Raw genomic sequence first — 20,745 nt, 5'->3', positions numbered from 1 at the left:
CCAAGTTTGTGTAAGTATTTTGTCTGTGCTTTAAAAAGATGTTTATGTTCCTGTTGATGACAAAATAATGAATCAGTAAAATAGTACAAAATTATCCTGCTTCAATATGTGTAACATCAAATAAAATATAAATCAAAAGTAATATAAATGTAATCCAAAAGTAGTCAGACTACATTACAAAAAATCTGTAATCTAAGAGATTACTTTACACATTTTGTCATGTCATCTGTAATAAGTAACGGACTACAATGCTTAAGTAATCTATTTTAATAATATTCATTATAATTTACTTTATGAGGCACATGTCTGGTGTGTGGTCGAACTGTGTACTTGACCCTATACTGATAATGCATCTGTATTGATGGACGGGACAAAAGGCTTTTTTTAAACACCCTGTTATACTACTCTATAGATTGTCATACAATGTGTAATACGTCACAAGTAGCCTGACTAGCCAAAATCCAAGTATTGTTACTGAGTTGAGGAAGAGGACACCCCCGATCCATAAACACCGGTACAGCGCCTGCTAGAAACTACCTGCACGAGACTGCTGCCGGCCAGTGACGTCACGGCGCACCGCCGCCCTGCAGTGTCAGTGATTTTAGAAAAGAGCGAGAGGACGAGGCGGCCCACCAACACACTGATGTCACATTTGGGTCCGTCAGAAGCCATCGGATATATCGCATCCGCACGGGCTTTGAGAAACCTCGAGAACATATGACGGGTTTGTTTTCGGAGATGCGGTTACGGGGACTCGCGCGGTGAACTCTTCGGTCGGTCGCGCGCCTCTCTGCTGCTTCTCCTCCCGTAGCGTAGCGTCGGGCTCGCGCTGGACAACCGTCGGTGCCATTGCTGGATACATCCTCAAAACAGACAAACAAACTAAAGTATTTCGCGTTCCCATACATAGTGAGCTCCCGTGCTCGCTATTTAGCTGTTGGAACGAAGCGTCAACTGGGTGGAGTTGCAGTGCGTCGTATAATTATGCATGCACTCATTGGGAATTGAAGCAACTAGCGCGCTAGCAGCGCAAGCTAACCGCTGTCCCGTGTTATGACAGTGATCTGCATGCCTGTAGCGTTTCATCATGGGTTTGAGTTTGATGCTGGTCCCGGTCGGGCACCCTTTACTCCCGAGATCCCCGTCAGAAATTAACTTCCCCCTCGTTTTATGGGCAAACGGTTTGCCCGGACAGGCCTATCCTAGCCAGTGCGTTGGCTAATATGAAATCAGTTCACTAGACGGCATAATCCCGCGACCATAATAATGGCTTGTTTTTATACTACACGGGAAGTAACACCGGGGTCAGTGAGCTTATAATAAAATATCTTCCAGATATGGAGACACTAGCTGGGTTGTAATAACTTAATAGCGGGCCAATTGATAACAGTCAACTTGACATAACAGGTTTTTAACATCCTACTAAAGTGTCAGGCGCGCGCATGTTCCATCATGCATTTTTTCAAAGGACAACCGGGTTATGTCACTGTAGCAATCGGTCGGATAATGAAGGCACTGCCTCCAGCCAGCTAGCTAAGTTGGTCGCCTGACGTTAAAAAAATGCCCGTTTTCGAGTCATGTTATGCTCTCAATAAGTAGCCGTTCACACATCTCACGTTTAATCTCAGCTGACGTCGTAGCCCGAAGTTGACACAGTTGACAGTCTGTCAGTGAGAGAGGGGGATGCCCTAAACGACTGAACCATGTCGAGCAAAGCTTCGAGCAAAGAGAAAAAGTCCGGCTTCAGTAAGAAGCTCTTCCGCCGGGGCTCGGTGCGGTCCGTGGGAAGTTTTATGAGCAGAGTCCTGAAGACTCTCTCGACGCTTTCTCACTTCAGCTCGGAGTTGCACGCACCGGAGGGCGACAAGGACGACGGGGGATTCAACGCCTTCAAGAGCGAGGGCAAAGGATCCGTCGTGTCGGATGAGAGCGACTGCGGGGGATTTCTACCCAGTGACAAAATACCCGGCGTGTCCGGACTGAAAAACCACGGCAATACGTGTTTCATGAACGCTATTTTGCAATGCCTGAGCAACACGGAGCTCTTCGCGGAGTATTTGGCTTTGGAGCAGTACCGAGGGGATGAGACCGACGACGAGAAGCCCAAAACCAACGGCGTGGTGCTGATGAAGAGCTGCCAGGCCCGGGGAGAGGTGACCGAGCAGCTGTCTGGACTGGTCCGAGCCCTGTGGACTTTTGAGTACACGCCACAACACAGTCGAGACTTCAAAGTAAGTTGTTTCGTCCGGGTTGCAGTTCACCATTAAAAAACAACAGAAACCATCACAAAGTTTAGTGGTCAATACTGCATATACTTTTTCATAGATCCTTTCAGAAGCTGTATTGTATTGCAAACAAAGAATATTGACTATAATGGGTGTGCATTTGTGCAGAATGCTGTGGCAAGGAGTGCCATGCAGTACCGGGGAAATGCGCAGCACGATGCCCAAGAGTTCCTCCTCTGGCTTCTCGATCGTGTCCATGAAGACCTGAACCATATTGTGAATCCCAACAGCAGACCCTCTGTAAAGGTATGACATAATAGGTCCTAAAGACCACTTCAGGAGACGTAAACGACGCCGGTCCATGAACTTCCCGTCTCAGTTTTTTAACTCCGCACAAACATTTAAACAGAATATAACAAACACACCGTTTTATCATATCGAATCAAAATGTTAAACGCATATCTTTAAGGTGTGATTATATATGTAAGATTAAACAAAATAAACGAAGCCGGGCCGGCACTGACATATAGTGCCACTGCACCACCGACGACCCATCTTTAAATCCAGACTCAAGGTCCTTTGCTGATTCTACTCCTCTACCAAATAATTAAACCGAAAATGCTGCCGTACCTTTGTTTACATCTTACTAATGGATAGAATACACTACAAGACTTTTGCTCAGATGTTTGCCCAGAGTTTCACTCAGGAGTTGTTGCAGAAAGTCTGCGCCAGTCTACAGATTTTATCATGTATTGATTTTCATGCACACGTTCAAAAAGAATCCGTGTATCATTCGTTCTTTTCATATTCAATTGAGATTCCAAAATCTGAAAATTAAAAAACGGTTTGTTATTTCGTTATTCGTTTATAAATGTGATACCAAAAAACAAATAACGGGTCATTTTTCGTACTTTTGATTTAATGCTCAGATCAAAAATGGGAAATGAAACAAAGGGGACACGACAGATTTTGAGATTGAATTTGTTCGATTTGGGTAAGCCGGAAGTTATCTTCGTGTGTGTATGTGTTGCAGTTAAAAGAAGCCTGAAAACCCTCAATCTTGCAGTGATTGACTAAGTAATTTTTTTTGTAATTTCGTATCGACACCCTGGCCGCACTGGAATCATATGCTGATTTAATTAAAGACTTATTTGAAACTGTCAGGACACATAAAGAGATGTCAACTACGCTGCAGAAGATGGGTATCCAGCGAAGTTCTGAAATGAGACGAGGCTGAATCCAGCTTCTTATTCGCAGTTTCTTATTCACGCTTAGCTTCTTAGGGACCATCTCGCGTTTCTCTTCTTTTACGTTTTTAAAATAAAAACTTTTTTGTGTGTGTGTTTCTGTGTGCGCGCGCGTGTGTGTGTGTCTGTTGGCGTGTGTCTGTGCCTGCCTGCGTGCGTGTGTGAGAGAGAGTGCACAGAGGATGGGCTGCTGCTCGCTGTCTAAGTCATGACCTGCTGAATGCCCCTTGAGATGACCGTGAACTTCACGTGGAACCTCCATCACCCACTCCCCTTAACATTCTCTATATTACTTTGATCGAACAGTTTTTTTAGGCAGCCTATGTCCACCATGAATATTAATCGAATCCAAAAGTACCTACATGTTTGAAAGTGCAATATTCTGGTGCAGAACATGCAGTACGGTTTATGCATGAGTAATTTACGTGTATATTTGTAAAAAAAACATAGTATACACCGTTTTGTTATACTTTGCATATATATAATTAACTGTTTTTATTCTATATATTTATTTTTTCTATTTCCTTTGTTTGTCTATACTGTATTTTTTCATTCTGAGCTCCTGAAACCACAACACGTTGCTTGTCTTTGTGTGCACAATTTGAAAATAAAGCTTATTCTAATTTTTTACTGATCCATTGTTCTTATACAATTTATTATACTCTTGTTGGTCTTAGCCAGTGCATTATACACACATTATATTACTGCTATGTAGTTACATGTATATATATTTAAGTAAACTTTGACACAGAACTGTGTTTTTGTACAAGTATGTCTTTGATGGTGCGTTAAAAGTTCCACAGCTAGGTTACACCTTGTCTTGATGTCTACCGTCATGCAAGAAAACAGTTTTACTGTAGCACTTTTGGGTTATTGGACAATTTGGGGTGCCATATCTCGAGTTCTTTGAGGGTGCGTTAGACGTTCTACATTGGAGTTATACCCAGTATTCATGACTAACATCTAGCCAAAAAGCAGATATTTTTATTGTAGCATTTTGTAGCAGAACTTCGCTGGATACCCATCTTCTGCAGCGTAGTTGACATCTCTTTATGTGTCTTGACAGTTTCAAATAAGTCTTTAATTAAATCAGCATATGATTCCAGTACGGCCATGGTGTCGATACGAAATTACAAAAACAATTACTTAGTCAATCACTGCAAGATTGAGGATTTTCAGGCTTCTTTTAACTTTTTGCAAATGCGGCAAACTTCCAAGTGCAACACATACACACGAAGATAACTTCCGGTTTACCCAAATCGAACAAATTAAATCTCAAAATCAAAATCTGTCGTGTCCCCTTTATTTCATTTCCTATTTTTGATCTGAGCATTAAATCAAAAGTACGAAAAATGACCCGTTATTTGTTTTTTGGTATCACATTTATAAACGAATAACGAAATAACAAACCGTTTTTTAATTTTCCGATTTTGGAATCTCAATTGAATATGAAAAGAACGAATGATACACGGATTAAAAAGTCTGCAAGTGTATGATGTCTAGTTTTGTAAAAATCAGTTCAGATTTTAAAACGTCTTATGTAAATGTGTCATACGTCAACGTCATGAAATGAGAAAACAGAACTGAATGTTTTGTTGATGCTTGCTTCATAAAAATAAGAATATAATACTTTCACCCCTTAAGATCAGCTGAAAATGAACCACTCTTACTGTTTACAAATAATGGAGGTTTGTATTGGCAGCTCTATAAATCTTGAGATTTCAATCATTTAAATAACAGAACAGGAGAAGAGCCAAATGTGGGTAGATTTGTAGAGCCATTCTGTCCTGGAATGACAGGCAGGAGTCTTATATCAGACATCGGGCTGACAACCCTCAGGGCAAGGGGGTTTAAAAGACTTAAATCCTGCCATCTATCAAATGCATGGGACAGTAAGTCACATCGTAGTGCCTTTTTTGAGGATGCCTCATTTGGTTTCTTTTTACAGTCCTTGGTGTCCCGCTGGGGGTCAGGCACCTGCATACTCGCATGAGGTCATTCACATTGATTCTGATAAATGTTGTGGTTTCCTGTAGTTTGTGCCAAGAAGCACGAGGGTGACAGTTTTCTGGCTGACTGCTTGAAATGCTCTGGAGAAGCAGAAGCTAAACTGGAATTAGATATTTACAAACTAATAGATCAGTTTCCAGATCCTTATAAATCACAGCGCTGGTGTTATTTATGGTCGTATGGATATTTATTAAATGTATATTTATATTTATCTGTTTACTAAACTATGATGCAGGCAGTGTATAATAATATGGGTCTTCACTCTGAAATAATTCTACATTTTCTACCATAGCCACCTATTGACGAAGATGATGGAGCATTAGAGGGACCTTCACCTCCTCTTTCAGCTGGCTCATTTGTCCAAGAGCTCTTTCAAGCTCAATACAGGTACGATGAGCTTTTGCTTGTCTCCCGGTTGTATCGAGTTGTCTTTTTGGGGTCATCACTCACTGTGGCATCTGTTGCTTTCAGATCTTCGCTTACCTGTCCGCACTGTCAAAAACAGAGCAACACCTTTGATCCTTTTCTCTGTATCTCCCTCCCGATTCCATTACCTCACACACGGTAAGTACCCACTGCCCAGCATCCTCCACTGATAATGTCACTGTGATTCATTGTCCATGCTGCATGGTTTGATGACAACATCTGTATCTGTAAGCTAAGAAATCATTTCAGATTGACTTAAAGTCATTTTGATGTTAGTGATATGATGGATCTTCACATGTGCTTGGACATCTCTGTGGGAGCTGTAGAGTGTGGATTAAGTGATTTTTATGCATTAATGACTATCATAACGATGTCAGTTTTGTCCATTATGGATGTTCAATTTACATTCATGCAAAACTAATGGCTTCATTAAATTCCGAGAACTGCAGGGAGAATCTGCATTACGACCCATGACATGCCATAAAGCTTGCTATTGGCCTTATTTATTCATGTAGATACATAATCTCTGAGTAGACTGTAACATCCATGTCCTCTTGATTTTGTTGTTATTAAATCAGTCCAAACTTTTTTTGGTTAACCATAAAGATGTCAGTTTGATGTCATTTGACTTAATTTTAGTGCTGTTCACTGATAAATCGCATCCAGTATAAAGTTTGTGTTTACATATGTCGATATTTATTTTGTATTTATAAATGCATGCATATGTATATATATTTAGGAAATATTTGCATGTAAATAATTTTAATTATATTTAAACATTATTAAATTATATATTTCTCTTAAATATCTACATGTATGAGTGTGTGTTTATAAATAAAAAAATATATTCACAGTACACAGACATAAATTATGTATACACAAACTTAAAAATGATTCTGGGTGCGATTAATTGTTAAACAGGCCTAAATTCATGTAAATAAAAGTGTGTAAAGTAATCAAGGTTATTTTAGCTTCCTAAAATGAACATAAATCCAATAAAATATTGACCTAAAAATTATTGGAAAACTTCACTAAAGGAAGAATAGAAAAAAAACTGTTATTTCTGAAATAAACTGAAATAAGTTTAAAGCACTTAAATTATTATACTGAAAGAAAAACTAAAATAAAACCATCCATCCATTCATCCATCCATTTTCTTCCGCTTATCCGGGGCCGGGTCGCGGGGGCAGCAGTCTAAGCAGGGATGCCCAGACTTCCCTCTCCCTAGACACTTCCTCCAGCTCTTCCTGGGGGACACCGAGGCATTCCCAGGCCAGCCGGGAGACATAGTCCCTCCAGCGTGTCCTAGGTCTTCCCCGTGGTCTCCTCCCGGTGGGACATGCCCGGAACACCTTCCCGGGAAGGCGTCAAGGGGGCATCCGGAAAAGATGCCCGAGCCACCTCAGCTGGCCCCTCTCGATCTGGAGGAGCAGCGGCTCTACACTGAGCTCCTCCCGAGTGACTGAGCTTCTCACCCTATCTCTAAGGGATCGCCCAGCCACCCTGCGGAGAAAGCTCATTTCGGCCGCCTGTATCTGGGATCTTGTCCTTTCGGTCATGACCCACAGCTCATTACCATAGGTGAGAGTAGGAACGTAGATTGACCGGTAAATCGAGAGCTTTGCCTTGCGGCTCAGCTCCTTCTTAACCACGACAGACCGGTACAGCGACCGCATTACTGCAGAAGCTGCACCGATCCGTCTGTCAATCTCCCGTTCCATCCTTCCCTCACTCGTGAACAAGACCCCCAGATACTTGAACTCCTCCACTTGAGGCAGGAACTCTCCACCTACCTGAAGTGAGCAAGCCACCGTTTTCCGACTGAGAACCTGGGCCTCGGATTTGGAGGTGCTGATTCTCATCCCAGCTGCTTCACACTCGGCAGCAAACCGTCCCAGTGCATGCTGAAGGTCTTGGTCTGATGGGGCCAGCACGACGACATCATCCGCAAAGAGCAGAGATAAAATAAAACTATGATACATTAATTAATCTTATAAAGCAACATCAAAAATTATAAAAAGACAAAAGCATATACCAAAATTGCTAAAACGTTAACTAAAACTAACATAAAAATAAAATATATAAAAATAGAACCTAATTTTAAATATCTATAAATCAAAAATCAAAACTATAATAACTCTAGTAATAATCAGCAGTTTTATGTTTTAAACATTAAGGAATGGGCTGAAATGATTTTCTGTAATAACTGACAGCATGCCCCAAATGCCATTATTAGTACCAACTTGTATTTAACTATAATATTCCCTTAAAGCCAGTTTAATCATTTAAATCCTGAAATAGTTGCTTTCACCTTGATTTAGGTGCTAAATATACTTTCCATTATTATTTGAGAGCGGAAATTATCCAGTGCTCCTGAGGTTCTGTAATGCTATTTGGGGAGACCATCACGGTAGTTGATCAAGTAGAGCAGTTGGTTTAATATAGAGCCAATTGTAAGCTAGTGAATTTATTAGACCACATGAATGATTAAAGAAGCCATTCTGTTAGAAGAAAGAGTGATTTACAATAAACCTGCCCCTCATAGCCACTACAACTGAATAATAGCTCCTGGGAGAGATGCTAAGCAGGATTCACCTCTTGAGTAAAACCCCCACCAGTGATTCCTTGTCATTCTTTATACAAGATGTTCCACATCATAAAGGAGAAAAGAGGATTTGTGACCGGTCCACCCACAGTGACTTTCTGCACTGTCGGCATTTCTCTGCTTTGAAAAACATTAGCACGGCACAATAGTGGATTCGGAGGTTATGCTTTGCCAGCTTGAGGAATGACTGATCTTTGGATGAGAAAATGTGTGCTGGAAGTTCAGTGATGTGTGTTTTAAGCGATAGTCTCCCTGGCTATATCTTCTCATAGTGGTAGGGCGGGATTTGTCTTTAGGTCTCTTGCTATGCGTATTACTTCATAGACCATTCAACCCTTACCCGTCCCATGATGTGCTTTTGATGTGTGCAGATATTAATGAAGAGTTGTTGATTTAGCCAGCAATGGGCTCTTATCTATGGCCAATGCACAGATATCTATATGTGGCTATTTGAGTTTTCTGGTTATAGCTCAGTGTTGTTAACTGTAATGTAAGTTTTAAAGGCCTATTTTTTTATCTTTTGCCTTTGTGATGGTGTCTGGTAACTCCAGACTGTTTCTGAATCTGGGGGATTGAGTATTATGAGTTGCTTTTCAATAAACCTTTTCATTTCATGACTTGACTCTTACTCATAATTTTAAATTTCACTTGACTTTCTTTAGGCCTCTGTATGTGACCGTGGTATATCAAGGCAAGTACTCTCACTGCATGAGGATCGGTGTGGCTGTACCACTCAACAGCACTGTGTCCAGACTGAGAGAGGCCGTGTCACGTGAGACAAAGATACCACCAGACCAGGTGCAGTCATGGCGTTGTTATGTATTGAATGTGTGATTAAAGTATATCACTGGTAGCTAGAAGAGTTAGTATACGGAATTAAAGCAAATATGTTTTCTTTGTAATGTGGCTTTCTTAAAGCAATAAATGTGACATTCTGTTGATTCAGATTTGAATGAAACTGATTAATCATATACTTCAATTCAATTTTATTTATCAGGGATGCACCGATACCAGTATCGGCCCGATGCCAAGCTCATTTACTCGTACTCGTAATGACACACCGATACCAATGACCGATACATCACGTGAGATACATAGAGCCCTATTATTTCCGCAATGCGGAAATAGCGGACGCACTCAAGGAGTAATGTGCTCCAAGTAAATGTGCTAGTAAAATTGTGATACTTACCATAACATTTTTTAACTTCATTTATAAAAATGTACCAGTAAGATACTGGTTTAGTAACATAATTGTACATTATACAGGCATCGGTTATAGATATCGGCATCGGCGAATACCAGAAAATAATATCGGCATGCGTACTCGGTCTTTAAAAATTGGTGTCGGTGCATCCCTTTTATATATCTAGCGCTTTTCACAATTTACATTGTTCCAAAGCCGCTTTACAGGGGAAAATAAGAAAAACAAATAAAGATGTCAATATTTGAGAAAGCCATACACAGTTTTCACAATATATTGACAGCCCAAGTAATATATAAAATTTAGTAGAAAGCTCATAGAAATGGATAGATAGCACAAAAGCATTACCAGTTTTGCAATTCATGAGTCATTCAATGCCTGGTTTAAAGGATAACAGCTTATTTAATCAGATTTCAGTCCTTTTTTAAAAATGGAAATTATTTTACTGTGTTTGATTTGGCCAAGAAGGAACAAGCGAATCAATGATCCAACTTTGAAACAGAAAATCTTCACTGTTGCCCTAAATACAGTATCGATTCATCAAATGTTGGACTTTATACAGAGGTGTGGTCTTTAACTTAGAAATTGCTGTTTGCATGTTTGTCTCGCCATACATCATCATCAAACAAAGCTATTTCCTGTGTTTGCCTTGAGTTTCAATCAGTCCTGACGTCTGTATCTCTTATGTCTGTGCAGTTTGTCCTGACTGAAATGTATTACGATGGTTTCCACCGCTCCTTTTGTGACGATGACGACGATCTTGATATCATTCAAGAAAGTGACTCAATCTTTGCTTTTGAAACACCTGAGACTTTTAGATTAGAAAACATTCGCTCTAAACGAGGTACTTTTTCTATGTATTGCACTTTGGTTTAGAGAAATTGGATATGTTGTTATTGAAACATAAAAATGAAAAGATGGATCCAGAGCCACTATTTATGTGTATTTGTGAGTTAAAGATGGTAGCTAGCTGTTTTATTGTTTGTTTTGTTCATAATTGGCACCGATTTTTTTCAACAATTTCCAGGGAGCCTCCTCGCAAACCTGAATCAAAACAATTTAAAATACGGAGCTGAAAACAGCCGGACGCCATCCTTCATGCAGGGTGCGGTGAATCCAGCATCACCCAACAAAAACAGTGGATGTGAGAAAATAATCCTGTTGATCTGTAACCGAGCCTGCACTGGACATCAAGGACGAAGGTGAAAGTAACTGCTGAAAATAAACAAATATTCAGATGATTGTCTCTCAGTTGTATTAACACAGTTCTATTGTAAAATTAAGAAAATATTATGAAATAACATAAAAAATGTTTTTTAAGAACATTGCCAATTTAAGACAATGTAGCACAAAGTAGAAAATCAATGCAATATTTTCATCCTAGGTTTGGACTGCCTTTTGTACTATATTTGGAGCGCAGTGTGACTTGGGATGTGTTACAGAAAGAAATTCTAGAGAAAATGCGACACCTACTAAGGCCAGGAGTTTACCTCCAGGTCAGTGATGCCATTTAATCGAACATGGATTTAAACATTGTAATTGTATGCGGGTGGGAACAATAAAACATTTCACAACGCTGAAACTGATTTTGCCATGTCAGTTTTAAAGTGCTTCAATCTGATTGTAATGAAGTTGGCTGATGACTTTAGGTGGGACCCTTTAGTCTGCGTGTGGTCGGTGTGGTTGGAATCACGTACCTGTTGCCACAGGAGGACCAACCACTATGTCACCCCACTGTGGAAAGGTTTGTCTTATATAAATGTTTTTTTAATGAAAACATTGTGTTATTCTGTGCTGTTGTGTTATAACTAAGTACTTTAAAAGCAACAGTGTCATGATCTATACAAAAAAGTTTGCCTAACATTGGCAATTTAATGACACCAAGAATGCAGCTTTTAAATGGAGCTTCACGTTGGGTTTTGTGAATAGCAAGATTTGAGCTTTACACCAGATATCAAAAAATTGAAAAGCTATTCAGTCCGGTCTGTGCTGCGAACATATTTTAGAGAAGTGAATGTCAAGAGGGGAATTCAGTCCAGTGATTTAGCCAGTATTGTGCTGCACTCTCTGACCGGAGGTGTCTGTGTTTTACAGATGCTTGAGCGGCAGTTCTGTCATTCATTTCTCCAGTTGAATGCTTGAAAAAAAAAACTAAACAGAAGTGCTACAGCAGTGGCTGTATCGTGTCATTGACACGCATACTGTTTTTATGTAGCTTAATCGAAACTTGTCATCGATTTGGTAACAAATCTTTGATTGACCGTCATCTTTAACACGATTTGAATCGCAGTTGATTTTTGTGTTCATGGTAGCAAGTAAAACTTGCTTATATTGTTTTCTTTTTAATAGTCAACCTCAGATTAAGTGAACAAACATGTTTTTTTTGTAGAGCGTATAAATCTTGTGGGCCTGGAGGACCTCCTCATGTTAAGATTGTTGTGGAGTGGGACAAAGAGACCAAGGAATGGTAAGTGAATGTGAACAGCAACTATTAAAAGTTTATTTTATACAGTGGCCCTAAATATATAATTGGACACTGAAATATAATTTTCAAGCAAAACATTTAAAAAAAAGAGTTAAAGTATGGTCAGTTTCTTTTAAACAAACACAATGGATTGTGTCCATAAAGCATATAAGAAAAAACACATTTACAGGGACACCCATGGGTAAAACAATTGTGCCTTTAAATGAACTTTATTTTATTTACACTTAGTACACCTCCATAAGTGTACTTAATGTGCTTTATTTTCACGCATAGTTTGTATTTATACGCAAAAAATATAGTCTTTTGTACTTCTATTCCTGGTGTCTCAAAATAACCTGATTGAGTACATTTGTATCTTAAAAAGTACTAAAGACAAACATTTTTGTATATTAGGTTACAAATAAATTAGGTGTGTTCAAAAAATCCTAAAAATACATTTCAGTGTATTTTAGAATGTAAAAATACATTTCAGTGTATTTTAGAATGTAAAAATACATTTCAGTGTATTTTAGTCGCTTTGTTTCACATGGGACCTGTTTGAACATAAAAGGACAGTTCACCCAAAAATGAAAATTCCGTCATCATTTACTCACCCTCATGTTGTCCCAAATCTGTATAAATTGATTTGCTCTGCTGAACACAAATGAAGATATTTAGATGAATGTTGGTAACCAAACAGATCTCATCCCCCATTGATATTTATTTTCTCTCCTTTGGCAGTACATGGGGGATGAGATCTGTTTGCTTACAGGCATTCTTCCAAATATCTTCCTTTGTGTTCAGCAGAGCAAAGACATTTATACAAGTTTTGAACAACCTGAGGATGAGTAAATAATGACAGATTTTTCAATTTTGGGTGAAGAATCCCATAAGGTTAACTAGCAGCAGTTGAGTTTGGTATGTTGCGTGTTGTATAATTCATAGGCGATAGATATGACCTTAGTGCCCCAGTATTTATGGCCACTGTGCATTAGTAGTTTTTAGTGGTTTATTGTTAATGCAATCCAGACAGTAAGTAAATGTCTACAAGTCCCACTCATGACCCACTCATCGAAACTCTACAGCAACTGAACACATTTCTGTCCAACTACAGAAGAAAGATCTAGAAAAATTCTGTTTGAAGTTGACCATTGCCAAATACATTCATGCAATAAAACTTCTCTGGCCGAATATTTGAGAAAAAAAACCCACCATAATAAAATAAATGTTGAAGTCACGGTGCCAGCTAGCAGATGTGCCTGACTGCTCTGATGAGAGGTTTGTGAGCAGTGTGTGTTGTGTTTTCGGCAGTCTGTTTGGACACACTGAGGAAGAGTACATCCCTGACGCTGAGAGTGTGTATCTGCACAGAGAACAGCACCATCAGCCACAGGCCTGCACCCTCGCTCAATGCTTCCAACTTTACACCAAAGAGGAGCAGGTAACCATCATCTCCCATCTCATCCGTTTGTTACCCCTGCCAAATGTATACTCTTCTCCTGTTGCTTTTGTGGACACAAAACGCCAAGGTTGCTGCATTTCTGCTGTCAGTTCCTTTTTTAAATTGCCGGTTCTTTGTAAACATCCTAAACCCTGGAAAGTCTCCACACAGGGTATAAATATACCCTGTGGTTAGCCAGAACTGGCCTCGGTCAAAGTACGGTTTGGAGCTGCTTTCTGGAAAATGAAGACGTAGCCAGATTTGCAAATGTAAAAACTCTCTTGGGACATTAGGTTTTTCTTCATGGCTGCTTCCTGTATGTGTTCCAGTTGGCACCTGATGATGCCTGGCGCTGCCCCCACTGCAGACAGCTTCAACAGGGCCGGATCAAACTCAGCCTGTGGACCCTGCCTGATGTTCTCATACTACATCTCAAGAGATTTAGACAGGTACTGTGTTAGAATAACAAAATTGACCAAAATAGTGTTTTTAGCATGTTTACAAGATGTTTTCAAATTATCGTAAAGTTTTCCTTGCGCGCGAATGGATGGGTAAGGTTGTGACTACCAAGTATTTTTTGTTTCCTATCTGATACTTATGAATCTCCATTATGTCTTCTAGGAAGGTGACAGGAGGGTGAAGATGCAGAACATGGTGAGGTTTCCTTTGATCGGCATGGATATGGCGCCCCATGTGGTGAAGAGAAGCCAGAGTAGCTGGAGCCTGCCCTCCCATTGGTCACCATGGAGACGACCCTATGGACTTGGCCGTAACCCTGATGACTACCTTTATGACCTGTATGCGGTTTGTAATCATCATGGCAACATGCACGGAGGACATTACACAGGTATTGTACAAGCCTTAAGGTTAATACTGTATTGTGTGAGCATTTTGATTGGTTGGATTAAATAATGGCGTGACATGCATGTTTTTACATTACATTTTCCAGCTTACTGTAAGAATTCCATTGATGGGCAGTGGTATTGCTTTGATGACAGCGAAGTTCAGCCTGTAGCTGATGAGGACGTCTGCCAGCAGACCGCATACATTCTGTTCTATCAAAGGAGGACGACCATTCCCTCCTGGTCGGCTAACAGCTCTGTTGCAGGTGACTCTCTTCTTGTTGGCTTGGTATCGACATGTTTGCTGACTTGTCTTGTTAATGTGGAGGTGCTGGTAAATGAGCACTTCTTCAGACTTTATAAATCAGAAAGGGTTTTTTGAAAGATTTTGTTGTTTGTCTGCTGGCTATTGTAATGTTTTGGATTCTGTTTTTAATTTTTACTTCACATAGTTAATACATTTTTACACACATGGAAAATACTTAAGTGTACTACAGAATTTAGTCAAAGACTTATAAAATAACTGGATGATACAGTGTTTTTTAACCTTAAAACGGGGTATACCTATGATAATATAAATCAGTATTTTACATCAGTTTTTAAGCCTATTAACGTTTAATTACTGATTTTATTAAATACATTTTAATTTATTTTAATTTACCAAAGTAAGTAATGGGCGGGTTCTCAACGGGGGGGGATGCGTTTTCCTAAAGGGGCCCCAGCCAACTTCTAAGGGGGCCTCAAGATGACTAATAATTTAAAATTAGAGCATTGAAATACATAAGAAATGAGAAACCTAGCTAAATCTCTTATTATTTAGCCATTTTTATAATGAATAAACAATTGTCTAGTTAATGTCAAGCTGAAAATTGTTTTATTGGAAAGAAATTGTCAGTTTTTGTGAGGCAGAGTGGAACCTTTGAATATTGTTGAACACAATGGCAGGTTTTGGAGTTAAAAAGGTTAAGAACCCCTGATATAGAGTGAAATGATGCATCACATGTGCAGTACAAGAAACCACGCCATTGATTCACTCAGAGACACACAGAACATAAAACAGTAGCTGAATGATTATTTACGACTTTCATAGCACAATTGGAATTTTATTAGCTGTTCAACACTAAATCCTGGTTAAGAAACAAAATTTGCACAAAGTTAGAATACATAAAATGTGCTAACACAGGAAAGCTGCTCATCAGACCATTTAATTTTATTTTAGCAATGACCAAGATTACACTGTATCTATCTCAGGTTCCACTAGCTCATCTTTATGTGATCACTGGGTTAACCGGCTCCCGGGCAGCAGGCCACCCAGTGTGGCATCTGGAGCCTCTTCTAGACGCACATCCCTCATCTCTTTGGCTGAGTCAGTGGAGTTTCCCGGTGACCGCAGCGAAGACGATGGTGAGGAACACGGTCACATAATTCTAACCTCAATGTTAATCTTTTCTTGTTTCTTTATATAAATCAATAGAAGCTACGTAGTACCACATTTTGCACTCATCTTCTTGGTGTCTTTTATTCTGTGTGTTGTGCCAGTGTTTCACTCTTGTCTTCTCTTCTTGTAGCTTTAGCGCTTACTAACACAGGATCTCCCGCCTTGCTCAGTTAAGAGACAACTGCATGCTAATGCTCTTTTCATTCAGTCTGGTATCAGCACATTGGTTTCAATCTATCTGTCCTTGCCTTTTAGGAGGATTCTCAACGCGGCCCTTCGTGAGGAGCATTCAACGGCAGAGCTTGTCCTCCAGATCTTCGGTTACCAGTCCTCTAGCTTTTAGTGAAAACGGGATGAAACCTTCCTGGTCCCTGTCGACGAAACTCCAGATGAGATCCAACTCGCCCTCACGATTTTCTTTGGACTCCCGCTCTTCTCCTCCTCTAGAGAGGATTGGAGAAGCTACTGACGACAAGGTGTCCACATCTTGTTTCGGCGGTTACAGCAGACATGAGCGTCAACCAAGTAGTAAAGCCCCTCTGGCCATGATGGAGGGTAACTGTAGTGATGACAGCAACGGGAAACACATCCTGGATGAGGCTTATTGTAGAGCTCCGGTACAGACTGACAAGAAGAGCTCCAAAGGTGAGCTTGTAGACAACAACAACCAGATTAACGCTGTGGATCAAAACACGGTCGGGGCACTCTCTAAAGAGCAGAAGCATAAGGTCTCGGGATCTGGTCAGAAAGCAGAAGGGTCCGGCAGCAAAAGGAGCTCCACCAAGACTAAAGGCGATCAAGAAAAGTCCTCGAAGAAGCGACAGAGCACCTCATCCGTAACAAAGTCTCCATCTTCACAAGTGTCTTCCAGCCCTCAAACGAAGGGCACCAAATCGACCAATCTTAAAGCAAAGAGCGATTCTCCCAAGAGCACCAAGGGTACACCTTCAGGAACGCCCTCCAGAAGGAAAGAGTCCCAAGCTCAGGTGTCTCCAGTGTCAGGCGGCACAAAAGTCAAGCCGTCGCTTACCTCTACACCACAATCCTCTGCGTCTCCATCACCCACGGCCAAGAAGAGCTCCTTAGTGGCTGAGAGAAACTCCATCTCCTGCAAGAAAAAGCTGGCGGAGAGAGGCTCCTGCAAGGACTTGGCACCCACCAGTCCCCTAGCAGAAAAGTCCAAATCAAACGCCACCCCGTGGACATCCCAGCTCAGAAGTGGAGAGGGAAGCCGTGCAGAGAGGAAGCCAATCAGAAGCTCCAGCAGTAGCTCCTCAGTCACCAGCCTGCGCTCCCCAAGCGTCTCCTCAAGAGACCTCCACCGCGGCAACAAGTCGGAAGACAAGGGACTCTCGTTTTTCAAGAGCGCACTTCGGCAGAAAGAGACACGACGGTCTGCCGACCTGGGCAAGACAACGATTCTTGCCAAGAAGGTTGCCGAGAGGACAGCCAGATCCAGCAGTCAGAATAAACTCAATAGCGTCGAAGACGGAGAAGGATCGGGGAGCTCCTCCAAGCAGGTCTCTCCGGAGCAACGCTCCTGCAAGGCCACCTTGGAGAAAGACTCCTCGAAAACGTCGACTCCTGTCAAACGCTCTCTTTTACCAGTGGGCAAGTCGAAGTCTTCCAATTCGGAGACGAATGTTCAGTCTCCCATCAACGGCAAGAGGCCACTTGAAAAGATGGCATCCTCTAGAAAGCTTTCTTCCAGCATGCAATCCTCTGCACGGCCAACAAAGACGCCTCAATGAAAATCCGAATAGCAGTTTCATTATTTTCTGTAATGCAGCTATTTTTTGATGTGCCTAAGAAGAATATAAAGTATATAGTATATACCTGTATTTTACTTTTCTCAAAGAAAATATGTTAAAGATCAGAAGCGCCTTTCTATCCTGCCATGGAACCAAATCGTTGCCTCTGGCAAGGTATGGTATATGAATCTACTACTGTTCACCAGTTAGGAATGTTTTAACTTAGCACTTTGTACATATTTTTCTCTCTCCAATAATGCTTAACTCTGACGGAGGATATGTAAAATACTTTTTAACTTTCTTTCTTCGGTCACATGATGAAATCTGAATTCCTCGGAGCGCTGTACCAGCTTGCTCCACTTCTACACTTGGTGCTATTTAAAGTCCAGTGGTCCACGGGCGCTGATACAGTAGCGTTAAATCATGAAATTTTGCAACCTACTGGGGTTCGCCGATTTCATTGGTACCTCTCCAAGCCTGCTCTCGAATCCCAACAGTTTTCTTTTTGTATCTGAGAGTAGCTACAAGTGTTCAAGTAGCATTACTGCCCTTAGAAATGTGCGCAACAATGTTGACTATTGACCGTTAGCTGAAATGTTGCTGTGTGAATGTGATCGAATAGCAAGTTAGTGGAGGACAATCTTTGAGCTGTTTATTCCTGTGTGATCTTCATGGAGGAAGTGTAGGCCCTGCATGATTTTGTTTTGTATATTTGGGGGGGTTATAATGAGTGACTCACACGGTCATACTTGAACCATTTCATTTCCGCCAAATCCAATGCCAACCTATCAGCAGTTAATTTTGCTCGCTTTTAATCCTTGTGTGACAGTTTTACCTTCATATTGATCCATGGGCAGGCTGTGCAATAGTTTTCAAACACTTTGTAGGGGAAAATATATTGACAAGAAACATATTGAGCATAATAGAAACCATTGATTTTAGAGGAAAATACTGTGCATATGCAATAGTAATGGGAGATATTTAATCGAAGCATCACAGACGGTTTTTCAGGAATGTTCCGCCTCGCCATAATATGCCTCCGATTCGTTTAACGGGGTTTTTCTTTGTGCCAAGGTTATGTGATAAGCGCTGGGTTTAATGTCCAGTTGAGAAATATATTTCCCTTTTCTAGTAAGCTGGGACGAGTTCATCCGTACTAGTGTGAATGTTATTTTTGATGGGAGTCATTTGAATACTGTGACATCTGCATAATGGTGTCATTACATCAGCTGTCGTTCAGCTCGCTGGCCTGTAATTAAAACATTAATCCACGCAGTGCAGATGCAACTATTCAAACTTCTCATTTTCATGCTGCTTTTGGTCCTGGTGATGCACCCTTATCGCTCAAAACACAGATAATTTAGCAATGACCTTACTAATGTGTAGCAACCTTTTCAGTTTTTTTTTGTGCAACAGACCCGTATTGTGTTCACTGAAGAAGTATTTGTACAAAAGCAGTATTGCATGATGCATGCACTTAACTATGCAAGTGACCGTTGCTGAACAAGACTAGTCTGGTTATCGATGTCTGCTTTTTTATTCCAACAAAGAGCATGAATCCTTTCTTTTATTGCTTTTTTGCACACTTTTGTAGAACCTCATTTAAAAAAATAATGTAATATAAGAACATAAATTATTAGCTTTAACAGCTCACGTCGGCATTGTATTTTCATGCTGTTTTCCATTTGTACACTACCTTTTATGATTAACGCTGTTATTGTTTTAATTCATAAAGGAATAGTTCAATCATTTGACGGATGTCTTCTGCAGAACACAAAAGAAAATATTTTGAAAAATGTCGGTGATCAAAAACCTTGTCCCCATTGACTTCTATTATATGGACACAAAAAAGTCAATGGGGACCAACAGTTTTCGGTTACCATTTTTCAAAACATATTTTTTGTTCTGCAAAAGGTGAGCTATTCCTTAAGGGTCTAAGGGTAGGTCCTCCCTCCATGAGTTTTATATTTTTATAGTATTTCTATAGTTTGATTTGCTGGTCATCATGCTTTTAGATATAGTATGTACTTTCATATCACCTGTGTTTCTTCACTATACTGGAGGTATTCATTCAGTGCACACGATTCCCTGCAGTACTGACACACTAAAAAAATTCACATCATTCCATGTCTTAAGTTATGAAGTTGTCGGACCACGAGACATATGGTGCAAACCATATGGCAGATCTGTACAGAGATTTCTGTGAAGTGCTGTTACCTCTTCAGTCTTATTGCATACGGGATATTTTAAACAGCTCAAGGCTGGCTCAGATGAACAATACGAGATGGTCTTATCAGGATAGGACAGATTATTTTATCATTATAATAAAGCTGTATCAGTCTTACGGTATGATATGTGTGCTCTTGGTTTACACACTGGACTTGAGTGATTTCTTTTTGTCCCAGAACAGTTGTCATGTACTGTTCACAAACTGGTACCCACTTAGTGGGTCGATAACTGGGCTGCCATTTTATTATATTAACAACAGTCAGGGTCGACCAAAAGAGGAAAATAATATTTGGTTAAAACAAGAACCATGTAAATGTTTGGTTGCATGAGACTATGTCAAATGCTTTTATTTATTTGTACGTTTTATGTGTGTATGCACTTTTTTATTTTTAGGTTTTTATATTGTTTTAAAGAAAGCATTTCATTTGTATTCATAACATGTCTCCCCAATGTAAGTTGGAGGTTGAATTATAATTAAAAGATGGACCTGCATTAAAGGTCTGAGCTCAGATTGTTCTTGAAATAATTATTTGCATGCATTTGAATTTCCTTGCTGTCTAAAAAAATTACTAAAAGTTATTTATTCTATATCAAGAAGGACCTTTCAAAGTCTACAAAAAACTGCATACACTGTATTGTCCACTGTTGACCACTAGGTGGAGCAGATCCCCTTTCTTTCAGAAGTACAGTTTCACTCTAAAAAGTTTAATTGTGATTAAACTCTCTTTTTGGGTGCAACAATTTACACACAAAAAAAATACATTTTAAAGCTGTAAAATCAATGAATTATACTGTTTAAATTGTGTAAATGTAAGTAAAAAATTAAGTAAATCTGAGTAACTCAAATATTTCTATTAGAATTCACC

The 20,745-nt window shown here is 40.0% G+C and overlaps 1 protein-coding gene across 2 annotated transcripts; it reads left to right on the top strand.

Annotated features, from left to right (window-relative positions):
* The first annotated feature begins 304 nt into the window (after positions 1–304).
* On the top strand, positions 305–20,388 carry usp31 (ubiquitin specific peptidase 31). 2 transcript variants are annotated; one of them, XM_056752503.1, is made up of 17 exons: positions 305–2,231; positions 2,394–2,531; positions 5,775–5,869; positions 5,954–6,046; positions 9,176–9,311; positions 10,411–10,558; positions 10,742–10,916; positions 11,099–11,210; positions 11,364–11,458; positions 12,104–12,181; positions 13,490–13,619; positions 13,949–14,068; positions 14,241–14,466; positions 14,569–14,727; positions 15,713–15,865; positions 16,030–16,068; positions 16,155–20,388. In XM_056752503.1, exons 1-17 carry the CDS (start codon positions 1,704–1,706, stop codon positions 17,648–17,650), a joined length of 3,921 nt encoding a protein of 1,306 aa, XP_056608481.1. In that variant the 5' UTR covers positions 305–1,703; the 3' UTR covers positions 17,651–20,388. The 2 variants fall into 2 exon arrangements, with proteins under 2 accessions (XP_056608481.1, XP_056608482.1); XM_056752504.1 differs by lacking the exon at positions 16,030–16,068.
* The last annotated feature ends 357 nt before the right edge of the window (positions 20,389–20,745 follow it).

Source organism: Triplophysa dalaica, chromosome 7, assembly GCF_015846415.1.
Source record: "Triplophysa dalaica isolate WHDGS20190420 chromosome 7, ASM1584641v1, whole genome shotgun sequence".
Classification (NCBI taxonomy): domain Eukaryota; kingdom Metazoa; phylum Chordata; class Actinopteri; order Cypriniformes; family Nemacheilidae; genus Triplophysa; species Triplophysa dalaica.
This window is presented reverse-complemented; position numbering and strand designations above follow the sequence as displayed.

Excerpts from the sequence above, each read along its gene's own strand:
- usp31 (XM_056752503.1), top strand. The coding sequence starts at position 1,704 with ATGTCGAGCAAAGCTTCGAGCAAAGAGAAAAAGTCCGGCTTCAGTAAG. Across the intron at positions 11,211-11,363 it reads GGCCAGGAGTTTACCTCCAG|GTGGGACCCTTTAGTCTGCG; the intron begins GTCAGTGATGCC and ends TGATGACTTTAG. Across the intron at positions 14,728-15,712 it reads GGCTAACAGCTCTGTTGCAG|GTTCCACTAGCTCATCTTTA; the intron begins GTGACTCTCTTC and ends TATCTATCTCAG.